At 57.7% G+C, this 14,100-nt stretch overlaps 1 protein-coding gene across 6 annotated transcripts in view; it reads left to right on the top strand.

Moving 5' to 3' along the window:
• The window catches only part of NOL4L (nucleolar protein 4 like), a 113,836-nt gene that overhangs the window by 73,938 nt on the left and 25,798 nt on the right, over positions 1–14,100 (top strand). For 4 of the 6 annotated variants that reach the window (XM_014570850.3, XM_075900827.2, XM_075900831.2 and 1 more), the window contains one exon: positions 3,143–3,284. In XM_014570850.3, the coding sequence (XP_014426336.2) occupies positions 3,143–3,284 (142 nt within the window). Of the gene's footprint in view, positions 1–824; positions 2,137–2,179; positions 3,037–3,142; positions 3,285–14,100 lie in introns of those variants that run through there. The other 2 variants (XM_075900829.2, XM_075900830.2) reach the window with 2 other exon arrangements.

Genomic DNA, 14,100 nt, shown 5'->3' with positions numbered 1-14,100 from the left:
GGCACCGATGGGTTACTGCCATGTAGCAAGACATGCTGCGAGAGCTGCATGCTGCAGAAATGGGGCCCGGCTGCTAGGAAGTTAATATTGCTGGAGTCTTTCAGTGTAAGTGCTCTTGTTCTCCCTGTTGATAAGCATGGAATTAATGGAGGAGGGTACATGCTGCTGCAGGTTCCACCTCAGTAGCCTGCTCTTTTTTGCTGCTCGTTTATATCAGAGACTGCTAATCACGCACTGAGTCTTGCTGGACTTCACTCGCTCACAGTTAGATCCGTTGGTAGCTTGACAGTCAAAGCATTAGTCTACCCAAGAGATAGCAGACCAATATAATACTGAGGGGGTTTTATATGTAATACAGCTTTACATGATAGGCTGCTAGAAAGATGCTCTCTGTGCATGTGTGCCTAAGTGTATAGCTGAGCATACCTCCTAGAACCCAACACCCCATGGGTAAGCTTGTGGGTACTGAGACAGGGCTGTGTCTTCTGGAATTTGCACCTTAAAGATGTTTTCTTAAGCATGGGCCTGGCCATTTTCATTCGGTACTGCAAGATACACTCTGAGCCCAGGCCTTGTTCAGGCCGGACACATGGGGAGCTATGAGCAGCAGGAGACCTTGGCAGATAACCTTGGACAGTGATCTTACTTGGACAGACTAAGCTTTGTAAGGATGCCCAGATACCAGGTGATGGGCACCCTACATGCTTACAATTATATATACGCATATAGTTAGCAGCGGACAATTCCCCTCCAGCTCAGTCCCTGTGTAAGACGAGACTATAGAGGATGTCTGTACTGGGGGGGGGGGGGGGCGGGACAGCTTATGGCAATGAGTCTGAGAACCAGACTCTAAAGAGAATCAGCCTTGATGGTAGCAGTGTAGATGATCCTGCTCTGGCAGGAGTGTGGATTCTGAAACCCAGGAAGTGGAGTGAGTCTCAGAGCAGAAGCCGGTACATGGACATGGCTACGTTTAACACTGTCGTGTGAGTGCTGCCTGTCTAGGTCTAGAGACCCAAGCTTTGACGTTCACTGTCACAGGCTTTGTTTGCTTGGTCGGTTTGGTTTGTGCAGTGTAAACGTACACTGCCAGTCAGGAAACGAAAGGTATCGGAATACAACTTTTCAGAGAGAATATTGACCGTTACAGAACGCAGACGTTGTTGAAGCCACGTTACAAATCCCCATCCATTTACCCTGTGTGTCTTGTGGAGCCCACGCTGCCAGAGGTGCGTAAGCGTGTGCATGCTTGGTTGAAAGCTGCATGCTGTAGCACGGTCACGTGAGCATGAGCATGCCTGTGGACTGATAGTGCGAGAGTGCCCGCGTGGGTAGTAGAAGCCTCCTGGTGTGGCTCTGCCCTGTGTGTGATTTTACAAGTGTTCAAGAGGAGGCTGTGCAGAAGCTGTAAATTCCAGGAAACTCCCTCTGAGGCCCAACTCTGTGAAGTGGGGTGGGAGGAGGGAGCCAGCTGAACCCAGCAATTCCTGCCCTGAATGAGCTGATGTCTCTGCAGGGGCAGGGAAGGCAGAAAGCTCAGACCCGTTCTTACACAGTTAAAAAGAGCAAAGGCTGCTGGAAGCAGAACGGCTCTGCACGGAGCGGGGGTGGCTGGAGGGGCAGTCATTGGGGCAGGGAAGAGGAATGGGGTTTGGTATTTTTTCTAGTGCCCAAATGCTGGCGGGAGATGAAGAGGTTACGAGCCTCGGAAAGGTTGTTTTAAATACAAGGCAATAGTTGCGAACGCAGAAAGTGGCTCGGCGTAGGGTGTAGTCACTCTAGCCCCCAGCTTTGGATGGAGTCTGTCTTATTTTGGGAGGGAAGTGGAGGAAAGGCACGCAGAGGGACGAGAGAGCGAATGGGTTACACATCCCGGTGTGGTCGGTGCTCCCTTCGTGTTGCTGGGGTTCCTTCGCTCTTCCCTTCATCCAGAATCTCACTGCTGCCATTATGGGGATGATTTTGAAATTCAGCGGCTGACCCGTTTGGCTCTGGAAGCGATCCCAGGGCTGTGTCGTGAAGCACAGGACAGGTTCCGAAGGAGGACGAGAGAATGTCCTTTCAGCTGAGGGAGTGGGAGAGAGGAATTTCATCTATGCCATAGGGAAGTCTGTGGCATCCATGGCTTCTGGAAGGGTGCGTTCCCGTCTCAGCGCTGGCTGTTTTCAGAGCAGCAGAACTAGCGCGCCAAGCATTATTTGTCCTAAAACCCACAGGCCTCGCTCCTGCTGCACATCGCAAGGCGCGTTTCCCCCTTGGTTCATACATGCCCGTCCCGGAGAATAGAAGAGCCCCTAGGTCACCTCTTGGCTTACCCACCTCCGTGGGCGTTTCTCTGCTGTTAGACATCTCTCCCTGCGGAGGCCCCCCGAAAACAGGGGGTTCTGCAGATGTTTCTGGCTCGTGCACGGGCTCACTATTCTCCTCTGTTCCCGTTTGTATCTCGTTTGTGGTGTTAATGGGACTTTTTGGCGTCTCTGGACCAAGCCTGCCAAAAAGTTCTGGGAATCTGCTGGCAGATCCAAGGGCCCGTGAAGCAGAGGGTAAAGCAGGCTGCAGGTCCCTAGGATCAGTCCATACTGCAGGCAAATCCCCTGCTGCAGTATAGGGCCTATCTACATGGAAGTCAGAGCTGCTCTGCAGATTTTCTCTAGTGGCTGATCTAGCCTAACCCTTTCCTGCCGCATCCCAGCGGTGGGGCTGGTGGTGTTTGGGTGTGTGTTTTGTTTTGAAATACAACGTTCAGCCTACTCCTTTTCAAAGCTCTTTTAACAAAGTCACACCCTGCCTGCGCTGCTTGCACAACCATTTATCTGCCACGGACACGCCGCCGTGTCGATGGAGATTAAAGGGTAAACTCCAGGGCTCAGCCATCCGCTCCTACAGGATGCAAGCTCTTTTAATTGTCCTCAGTTACAGGCTGTGCCATTCCTCAGGCACGTCTTCAAACAGGAAGCAGAAGACTGGGTCTCTCCGCAGGGGAAATGCTACCTAGCCCAGAGCACGCTGGGAAGGGCTATTTGCAGAGTCAAGGAGGTGAACGCGTTTCTTTGGGGGAGCGGGAACTGCCGTACCCCCAAAGGGCTGTGGTCGGGAGCTTCAAAGCCGAAGCAGATTTGACCTTGTCCCTGTTGGCTTTTAGGATGAGACGTCGGTGAGCAGCGAGGATTTTGATATGAACGACTCCACATGGATTGCAGCTGACCAGCATCTGAACTCCAGTTTGAGCCCCAGTCAGGACGAGAGCATGCGGAGCCCTCAGAACCTGCACAGCCAGGAGGATGGTGAGTGCTCCGGGGAGGGGCGGGCTCCCTGGCCTTGGCATCGGCTGTTTTTAAATCTCTCATTAAACTTTACCTGCTGCGTTTCGATCAGGTGTCCCGCCTGGGGGGGTGGATGCCATAGTAGTGTGCACACAGGGGGTGGCTCTGAAGTCAGACCTCCTCCTGTGGGCAGCATGTGGAGCTAGCGCTGCTGGTACCTGTCCGGCCGTGCTCCGGGGCAGGTGCTGGCTGTGAGAAGGGCTCTGTGGTTTGGGACATCGCCATGTGGCTCTGAGAGACTTCCTGTGACAAGATACAACAGAGTCGCGTGACATGCCACGGACATGTGTGTGACATGCCACGGACATGTGTGTGACATGCCACGGACATGTGTGTTCCCGGAGCAGAGCACATTGACGGCTAGCAACAGCAGTTGCATCGCATTCGAGAGCTGAGCCCGGCGCTTTAATCTGCCCCTGTGGGATCGCTCTAAGATGCAAGTGGCGCCGAGGCCCGGACAAGGGAGCATGCGAGGCCCTGGCATGTGGCTTCTCAATCAGAGCTCTGTGCCTGGGGGAGGCGTGGGGGGATCTGCCTGGGGAGGGCAGCTCATTAAGAGGGGTGGAAGCCGAGCAGCCTGGAATGTGGGGGGAGGCTGGGGAGGAGGGGTGTCCTGCCAGCTCCGTGGAACAGGTTCTCTTGAAAAAAGTAAACACGGGGTGAAGTCTGAGTGCAGGTCAAAGTTCATCTCCATGGCGCTAGAACGAGACGGGCTGGGCCCTGCGCGCTAGCGGTTGCCTCCCTGCGAGGCCGCGTGAGAGCCGACAGCAAGCGGACGCATCTTGGGGCGACTCCGAGCAAGTTGGTGTTGCTTTAAGAGGAGGGACTGGAAACCCACCCCGCCGCGCGGGCAAAGAAAGGGCTTTTGTGCTGGCCTATCTGCCTGGCCCGGGTTCCAGCCGCTCCTGGCTGCAGGCGGAGGAGCCCTGGTGCCTTCCCCGCTCACATGCACCGGGGCAAGTTTGATTGATGTTGCAAAGCTGCAGTTTTGGGAAACGGCTGTTTTTAAAAATAGCAGCGCCCGCCCGGGAGGCTGCCTGCGGGAGGATGTGAAACCTGCCTTCTCGGCAGGGCGCCCTGGTGTCCGTGGAAGCAGACAGTCTAGCACGTCTCCTCGCCTTGCGAATACGCCGCGAAGCCCTGGGCAGGCCGCTTGCAGCCCAGGAGGAGGAAGGCGCCACGGAGGTCAATGCCACGTGTGGTCCCCCCGCTTCCGAAGCGACGCAGAGAAGGGTTTGGCTGTTGGGTGCCATCGTCCGTCGCCCTCCGCACCTGCGCTCCAGGCTGGCGTCTCTCGACAGCCACTGTGCCGTGCAGCTCGGGTGACAGCGAATGTTTTCTGTGCGGCGTTGCAGTCTGGTGCCTGTCATTCATGAATGCACAAGGCCAGCGGTTTCAGACTAGGGGTCGCGGCCCAGCACTGGGGTGGGGTGTCGGGCGCTGGGGCTCGTGGCTGCAGGGGGATCAGGTGAGCAGGGGGGGGCTAAGGCAGCTCCCTGCCTGGCCTGGCCCCGCAGACTGTGCTGTGCCCCAGAAGCGGCCGCCAGCAGGCCTGGCTCCTAGGTGCGGGGAGGGGTGGGGGCACACAGGGCTCCCCACACTGCCTCTGCCCCGAGCACTAGCCCCGCACTCCCATTGGCTGGGAACCTGCTGCTGGTGGCGTCTGGGGGCAGCCTGGTCTGCGGGGCTGGAAGAGGCAGGAAGCTGCCTTAGCCCCCCGCTGACTGGGGGCCGCTGGAGATAAGCCCCTCCTGCCCCAGCCCTGTTACCGCAAAGCTGAAGACGCCTCCTGCACCCTAAAGCTCCATCCCCAGCCCCACCCTGGAGCCCGCACTCCAGTCACATGACGTCAGGTCGCGGCATCGACGATTTCCTTCAACTGGGTCATGAGGAAAAAAGTTGGAAGCCAGCTGCTGCGGAATGACTGGCTTGGGGTCCCTTCCCCCAGCACTGCACTAGGCAGAAGGACCATGGCTTAGGCAGGAGCTTAAGGTTCAGTCACTGAGGCCAAAGTTCTGGCTTTCCAGCTACTTTGGAAATGACAGCGTGAGAATCCCGGGAGTAACGCTTCCCTCTCCCAGGCCAGGTCTCCCCTCTCGAGGAGGCACAGTCCAGTCACGCTCCCACCTTGGAGGCTGAGGCGCGCTTCTTGGGCTGTCCGGGTGCAGGACTCAGTAAAGGGCCCGGGGAGGAAGACTGCAGATGTGTGGCACAGACGGTCAGTAAATGGTAGCGGTTCTCTTTCAGTCAGGCTCCTCACCTGAGGTTTCTGCCTTCTCTTGGCTTCTGTAGCAGCTTTCATTCGGCGCAGAGGCCAGGCAGAGTTTAAAACGCCCATGTGACTGCTTCTCCCCTACTGAGGCTGTGCGTGTGCCCCTGGGCGCGCTCGTGAGAGTCAGGGGGAGGAGGAGACGGGAGAACGCCAGCGTTGCCGAGCAGAGGCGATAGCACGAGAATAAACCCGCTGGCTCTGGCGTTACTGACGGCAGGGCCCTGTCATTGAAGCCAGATTATTGGGGTCTCCATTTGACTGGCAGACCACGTGGACCATCCTGGGTCTAAGCAGGAATGGGGATGATGTGGTGGTTCCCATGACGACCAGTGGCACATCTCCTGCGGGAGCGAGTCGAGGGCAGGGGCTTGTGCCGCTGTGAAGGAAAAGCTTCGCCCGGCCTGCCGCCAGCAGCAAGGACTGAGGCAGCCGGAAGGGAAAGGTGGAAGGGGAGGGAATGAAAGTGTCTCCATGCACAGGAGATGGAAGCGAGGAAGACGCGGTGGTGGGAAGGGCAGTCCAGGAGAGCAGCTGAGGAAAATGAAGAGGCAAGTGGGGCTTAAAGGGAGAGAATTAAAAGAATCCACATTTTTACAGCCATGCCCATTTCCTGGGAGTCCTCTGGGCCACGGGGTTTCTCCTTATGTCTGTAGAGCGGGAATCCCCTTCCCCAGGCTGGGTGGGTGTCTGGTCCCAGGCTCAGCAGAGAGGCCAAAAACCTGAATGGGACCAGTTAGTCCCCATTTTGGTAAAGGGGGCTTGGGGACGGACATGTGTCCTCTAGGAAGTAGGAGGCCGGCGGGTGAAGGGGGAAACTCCCCGACCGAACGGTCCACTGGAGCAGGAATTGCAACTGGCCAGCGCCAGCCCTCGTTTGAATTTGAGTTCGAGGACTCGTGGGAGCCAGAGCGGGTGCTCTGGGCTGTGCACCAAAGAATAATGGCTCTAAAACGGTGGCCATGCCGCAGAGGGAGAGACAAGCCCAGACTGCGCAGTGGGCAGCTGGGGGTGGGTGTCAGAGATATTTCGTGTGACGACAGGAAGCGCGGTCTCAGCACTGTCCTCAAGTATCTCCGCGTGTGGAGCACAGCCCGGTTTCCCTCCTTGGACTTGCCTCGTGGGCTTGGCCGGGGTCAGTTTTCTCTGTTGTCCGGTCCCAATGCCAGTGGTTTGCGAGCACCTTCTCCTCTGCAGTCCCTGCCCGCTGGAGCGGGCACGTTCCGTCTTTTCACTCCATCTCGCTAGAAGATATTCCTCTCCTTCCTCCTCTGGGTGGGACAGTCGCTTTCCCCTGCTGGTGTGCAGCCGGCCAGGCGCTTGGCGCACACGGTCTGTGAAAGGCTTTGTGCAAAAGACAAGTGTACGGCTCAGTTTCCATCTAACAGAAGACCCAGTGCTGAGATCATGAACTCTAGGTGCATATTTCAGACTTTGTTTTAAGGACCCGTCTCAGGACCTGAAGCTGCTATCCTGGCCCTCCCGGTCGGTTGAAATAGGGATGTTAAATTTCCATGAATCAACTAATTGAGTAGTCGATGGAATTTCCATCAGCTACTCGATTAGGAGGGCGCTTGCTATCCTGCTGCACCTCCGCCTTTGAAATGTACAAGAGCTGTCTGTGGCTCTTGTACGTTTCAAAGAGAGAAGCGCAGCAGTAAGGAGCCCACGCAAGTGGGGACGGCTTCGGTCCCCGTTCACGGTTTCCCCTGCCGCGCCTCTGGCTTCCCTGCCCATCCCATGGAGACGGTGAGTGGGGGGAACGGCTTTTAAGCCAGCTCCCCCACTGCACTGGCTCCTGCTCCCCTCCCCCTTTGCTGCCCCTGATACAGAGGCAGCAAGGAGGAGGAGCAAGTAATCCAGTAGTGACTTGGCTTATTGTGTAGTTGACTAGTCACATACATCCCTAGTTTCAAGACCTGTTCTGGGTGGGTTAGTGGCCATGTGTGGGAGGGTGCACAAGAGGCAAGTGTATCTTGCCTTGAGGTGTTGGTGTCTGCTAGACCTTAGGGGGCAATAAGAGACTCCGACAAAAAACACCTAATTCTCAGGGCCCAGAAACTTTGGCCTGCTGTTATCCTGTTGCAAACTGTGTGTCGACTTTTGAAACAGCAAAGAGCCGTTTGGTACGTGATGCCAACAGGGAGAGCAAAAGACGCTGTCGGGGAGAACTTCAGAAGCGCGATAGCAGCAGTGGCGATGGGGGCTAATGTGGGATTGGCACTGCTAACTGCAGAAGAGGGCACGGATTGAGCCGAGGGGTCCCCAGTCCACAGAATCGCTCCCTGGCTCAGGAATGGAGCATGAACAGCAGCAGGAACCAGCTCCTTCCATTTTCCTCTCGTGGGTTACTCTGCTGCTCCCACGGTGGGAAACGTGAGGGTCGCCCCTCTGCCCTGCTAGGATGTTACTCACGTCTGACACTGCCCAGAAGGGAGCGAATGGGTGTCCAAAACCTGAGCAGGGATGAATGGGAACTTTTCACCACCAACTGCTAGAGCCATTTTCCAGTTCCCCCCGGAGGGATCACTTTGCTGGGGTCAAAGGTGTTCTTGAGGAACAAGAAAAGGTCATCCCTGTATCCTACCGCAGTGCACCACTTGCCTTTCCTTACACGCGCCAGACGAACACACGTTACAGGAACCTGCTAGGCAGACGGGCCGGGCCTCCTGGATCCCTGCTGCCCCAGGGTGTGGCAGAGTTTTAACTCACCGCACGGGGTGAACCGTTTTCTTGCTCGTTTTGGTTTTGGCCTCTATCTGGCAGAACTAGTCAGTGTCAGCCTGAGAGCTGGGCGGTGAAATCTCTCCGCTGCGCACACACTGGAGGTCCGTCCCCATCTCTCCGCATGACAGGTAGGGCAGGCTGCTCAACACGCGGCCTGCGGGTGGGAGCCAAAACAAAGGAGGAGTCAATAGAATGGTCGTCTGCTGAGCTGCGTTTTAGTGGTTAACTTCCGGGCCTGTCATTGCTCATTAAAAGTGCTGCCCTAGGGGTGGAAATCGGGTAACGACTGGATTGCATCTTATTAATATCGCAGAACTGACTTCAGTGGCCTGCATGTTGTGTAGTCGGGCCTTAAACTTTGTATTCGTGCCCGTCAGTGCGAAAGAAGCTATTTGCATCTATATTTGCACGTACATGCAACCACACTTCAGTCGCGGCCCTCGGCATGTGCTGGGAGTATCGCTGTGGCCCCCGGAGCTTCCCAAGCTGAGTGGCCCTGCTGCAGGGAGTCGTGGCACTAGGACGCTGCATTTCTACGTGTTGGATTATGTTGCATTTACTGCAGGTTGCACCTCTGAAAACCTGCGCTCTCTGGTCCGGCAGGATCCGCGGTCCGGCAGGGTCACCGCTGCTCCTGGACCAGAGAGCCGGGGCACCTAAGAGCTGGAGGGCCAGCTAGGGCCAGGGGCAACAAGGTTGGCAGCCTGGGAGTAGTGTGAGACCAGGGCTAGGGTCCCACAACAGTGTGGGGCCAGAGCCCTGCGGTGCAGCCCCATGGAGTGTGGGGCCAGAGCCCTGCGGTGCAGCCCCATGGAGTGTGGGGCCAGAGCCCTGCGGTGCAGCCCCATGGAGTGTGGGGCCAGAGCCCTGCGGTGCAGCCCCATGGAGTGTGGGGCCAGAGCCCTGCGGTGCAGCCCCATGGAGTGTGGGGCTGGGTTCCCACTGCAGGAGCCAGAGCCTGGACTGTCCTGCGGCAGCTGGGCAAGCAGCCCAGCCAGGTTAGGGGGGTGAGGGGCAAGGCAGGGTGCCTGCTGGGCTTGGGGGCCAGTGGCAGGGGACCTCTCGTTGGGGACCAGTCAGGTCCTGATAGTGCTGGACCAGGGAGGTCCAATCTGGAGCCAATTACAGATTAGGGATAATTCAGTCTCACTGGGGCTGGTGTGAACAGCAAAGCCCCCTTGGTTTTTGGGTGTTCTCCCCAACAACGGAGACTACTTTGCAATCCGGCACTGGCCACATACCGAGCTGCCACCGCTCGGCTGCCTGGCTCAGGGATCAGCCTGGAGGTGCTCTCAGCACCAGCTGTGGGGGCGGGAGAAGGCCACTGAACCTCTGGCCCCACGTCCCTTTTTTAAAATAAGCCCAGCAGTCTGCAAGGAAAACCAGCCTTGAGCCCAGACCCCGTCCCGGCAGCAGGGGGTGGGCAGACCCCCTCTCAGCCAGGGCCAGCCTGGGGCTGATCCAGGGTTTGAGTGGCAGGGCCGTGCAGAGTCTGCTCTGCCTTGGGGACCGGTCGCTAATCCCCGCCCTGAGAGGAGGGGCCGAGTGCGGCAGGCCAGTGGGCCGTGCCCAGGAGATGCACCTTTCCCCTGAGAGAGCTTTCAGGAGCAGCTGGGGGCAGATGCTGGGGGCATTCCTTGGACATGCTCCTCCTGTGGGGCCGGGAGGTGTGTCTGAGATCGCTTGGGGGGCCACTGTGGGTAGGCAGAGGGGTGACAGCAGTCCCGAGGGTGTCCTGAACGCTCCCCGCCTGCCGGGTGCCCTTCGGGAGCTGTGCTGCATGGTTACCGTGGCGCAGGGCTCGGGGTACCGCTGGGTCTTCTGCGTGGCAAGGAGCCTCCCGAGCGAGCTCGGCTCCAGCTCGGGCGCTGGGGTTTCCATTCGTGCCGCGCGTTCAGCATTGTTCCGCCCGCCACGTGCCGGCTCCATGCTGCCGTGTGGGGCTCGAAATTCCCCTCAGGCACCGCGTCCTCAGAGCTGCCGCACACTTTTCTGCTTACACGAGTAGGGCCGCTTCTCACATCCAGCGACACGGCATCCCTCCATTTCCCTGCCAGGCCGTGGTGGCCATGGTGGCGCTTTGGGGCCCTCCAGTCACAGCAAGAGCCCCCCCCCCCCTTGCATGGCAAGGAATGCAAATGCACCTTGGCTACCCACAGTCCTCATCTCCATGGAGACCGGGCCCCAGGCAGCCTGCTCCTTTCTGGGCTCCACCATCCCTCACCCTCCCCAGGGTCTGCCATGCTCTCCCTGGGGTCGGTAGGGGGTGGGAGAGGTGAGGGCACCTCACGTCCTCTCCAGAGACCCCAAAACAAGGTCCTGTACCCACACCAGCCCTTGCCTCAGACCGGCTCCTCCCCTGGATTTACACCCCCCCCTCCCCAGCTTTTATCCTGCCTTCCCGCAGCCTTGCCTGCAGCTCCCCTCGGGCCGAGTGCTTCCCAAGCCGGCTCGGTGACCAGCCCCTGGTACCCCCTGCACTGCCCAGCGAGGCTGCCCTTCCTAGCTCCCAGGCCAGGCACCGGTGTGGAGATGGGGCTGAGGTCCCCCGAAGGCCCCGCTCACCTCTAGACACGGGGCCCTCCTGGTCTGTCACCCACATGCCACCCCGGGACTGTGTGAGGCTGCGGGCCGGGCTGCATCTGGGGCCTGAATTGGACCCACAGAACATCGAGAGCCCAAGTGGCATGTCCATGGCTCTCCAGGCACACGTCTGACATGGCTTCCTCTCAAGTGCTGGGAGCGCTGCCTTGGCCCATGGGCCGGCTTCCTGCGGATCGCACGCACGGCCCATCCCCCTGCTAGAGGTCTCTCAGGGCAGCTGTTCTCTCCCCTCCGCCCTTCTCTAGGCCCTCTCCCGGCTGCAGTCTCGTGCTCGTCACGGATCTCTTCAGTCAGCTTCTTCGGAAGCCTTTTCTCCTGCGGCCGCTGCCGGCTGGGAAATGCAGAGCTGCTCCCCAGCACCCGGCTGCCTGGCTTTCCTTCCTGCCTGGCTTGCACCTGCCTTGGCTCCCGACTCCAGAACATCTGCCAGACGGTGACTTTCTGTGTGGCGATGGAGCAGCACAGTCCCTGAACTGCCCTGCCGGTGCCTAAGCAGGGATGCAGGTTAAGCTAGTTGATGGCAAGAGTTGCCCCTTTCCCTGCTTCTGTTTAGGTTAGTTATTTTGGCTTTTACTGACTCAGTTCCCCATGTCCAGCAGCCCCCGGCTTAACCGCGACACAGGCAGCAGCCTGGCGAGTTTTCCCCATGCCGCCCGGCCTGTGGGTCTCCCCCGCGCCCAGGAGCGCAGCCCATTCAGCCCCTGTCCTCTTGGAGGAGGCAGCCGGTGTCATTGTGCTGAAGCACATCTGCCCACTTAGGCCCACCACGCACACTTGGCACGGCTGGCCAGCTGCCTCACATCTCCGCTGGCTGGGCTTGCCAGCAACGGCGAGATGAAAGGCCGGGTCTCCGTTCCTAACCCCTGACCCAGCCTGCAGGCAGGCCCGCGTCTCCCAGAGACAGAAGTAGCCTCTTGTTTAGAATAAACCAAGCCCAGCCCTGTCAGAGAAGGAAAGAGAAATCGGGTTTAATAAGAGATGCTGCCGTTCTGCTGGGTTGACTCTTGGGCTTTGGCTTCTGTAGGCAAACAGGGAAACTTCCGTCCCTCACAGACCCAGCGCAAAGCTGGCCTCCTGCTGTAGCGCAGAGGGGTGGGGAGGGGGGGGTGAGGGAGAAGATGGGGTGGGAGATGGCGCGAGGAGACCCCTTTCCTGCACAGTGCAGGAAAGAGCAAACAGCACTCCCGTGTCAGTAGACACACTTGGTGTCTGGCTCAGTGAAGACCCTGGCAGAACAGTCTTGGGGTGGAGGGTGGACTCTCAGTCTGGGGTGTAACGAGGTTTGCATTAACGAGGGAGGATGGGAAATAGAACGCCTTCGCTGGCCGTTGGCCGTCTCTTCTCTGCTACTATGAAAAAAAACGTGTAAGCATCTCAAAGGACATCAGCCTGGCAGGCGCTAGCGAGGACGGGTTTCCTGGTAATGGGTGGCTGTCCCTGCCTGTTAATGGGAGCTGGGGCTGGAACGAAGCCGACTAACGCTGGCTGGACCCTCCTCTGGAGTTCACAGACTCCTGGTCTTTGGTTGAGGAGGTGTCCTTCAGGGCTGCTCCGTGATCTTTGATGAATGGTGGTCTTCTTCCCAGCAGTGGTCCCTCAGAAGGTCCCCCGTTCTCACTGCGTGGCTCTAATTTGTATTGAGTCTCTCTCCTTCGCAGCCTCTCCTCTTTCCCCTCCTCCCCCCTCTCATCTCTTTTGTGAGTGAATAATTTATGGCACTTTTCATCTTCCTGGCTGTTGTTACAGTGAGACGTCGGTGGGTTGCTTTGAACAGTTCTGACAGTCGTTTTCAAGCTAGATGTAAAGTTCTCAAGTGTGCTGGTGACATTTCAATGTGGAAACGGCGCATTTCCCTTTCGAGGGAGACTGTGTCGGCGGCGATGGCTGTGACATGGAAACTCCGGAGGGGCGGTTGGCTTATTATAGGACAGGACTGTGTGTGGTCCAGTGAGAACAGGAGCTGGTGGTGCTGACCCAAACTGCTTCTAGGTCTGGCAGAGAATCATCAAAGTCATCAAAAAGCCTGGCTGTCGACTGGTGGAGGGTGGCAGAGCCCTCGAAAGCCCCGCACAGCCATTGGTGGGTTATTCTAGCCCTAGAAAGTCCTGGGTGGCTATTGACGGCCTGTCGCAGAACTGTGACTGAGTGGTGCTGTTGTATTGCTGGGAGGTTCCCGGGGCTGCTGCCTCTTACATAAGCTCACTGTTTTCTGAGTCAAAAGAGGGTTTTGTCTCCATTCTGGAGATGTGACAGGCGGAGAAACAATTTGTCCCATTCATCTGCAATTCCCTCTTTGGATGGCAGCACATTGCCCTACGTTAAAATAGACGTTAAACCCACCATTTCCCGGCCGGCCATAAAACCGCTCAGGGAGCAGGTGTTGGAAATCTCCCCTTCCCTTCCTGATCTCTGCAAATCCAGCGCCACAGAAAGCAAGGATAATCCGGGCGCCTCCTCCAATTGAAATTTCTGAGCCCTGATTAATTTATTTAGTAAATGACTGATCTCCCACTCGAGGCTTCCTGAGGAGCCAAGAGCCTGTCCCTCGACGTTTCCCCAGGATTGGTGAAGCTAACGAGAGGCCAGAGATGCTGCTGCCAGATTCGTCGTTCCGAAAGGCACACAGTGCTCCGTGGATGCTCAGAACGACGGCGTAGGGGTTTTCACTTTGCAGCCACGCATGTGTGCAGCCAGCCCCGTGCCAGAGAACAATGCCCCTGACGAGAGCACGTTCAATCAAGGCCTGTGCGGCCGATGGGGAGGCCGGTGCTCTGCACAAGCCCTGATTTTCAGTCGTGCTTCAGGCCTGCCTTGCCAACCTGGACCCGCTAAATTCCAGTTCACGGGTTCCAGTGTCTCCCAGCATCAGAACTCCCCAGCAGAATCCCAGCTGCCAAAGATGACCTGTGACGTGAAATTTCAATGATTTTGTTTCTGAACGAAAGAACAGTTAAAAGTTGCATTGCTTTTGCCCTTCCATCTGCATGGGGGCTTCTGATTGTCCTCTTTAGAGGGGCTTCTCGCTTAGCCAAACTCCAGCCGAGGGCAGAGAACTCACGAGGCTCATGCTGCCGGGATAATTAATATATTAATAGCAGCCTAGCCTGGCTTTGCTCCCCAGCTGTTCACAGAATCGCACTGTTTGGTGGTGGTGGGTTTGGGCACTTGCCAGCTGTT

The sequence above is a fragment of the Pelodiscus sinensis genome, chromosome 17 (assembly GCF_052426305.1).
Source record: "Pelodiscus sinensis isolate ZL-2025 chromosome 17, ASM5242630v1, whole genome shotgun sequence".
NCBI classification, from domain to species: Eukaryota; Metazoa; Chordata; order Testudines; family Trionychidae; genus Pelodiscus; species Pelodiscus sinensis.
Note: the sequence above shows the minus strand (reverse complement) of the source record. Positions and strands in the feature narration are given on the sequence as shown.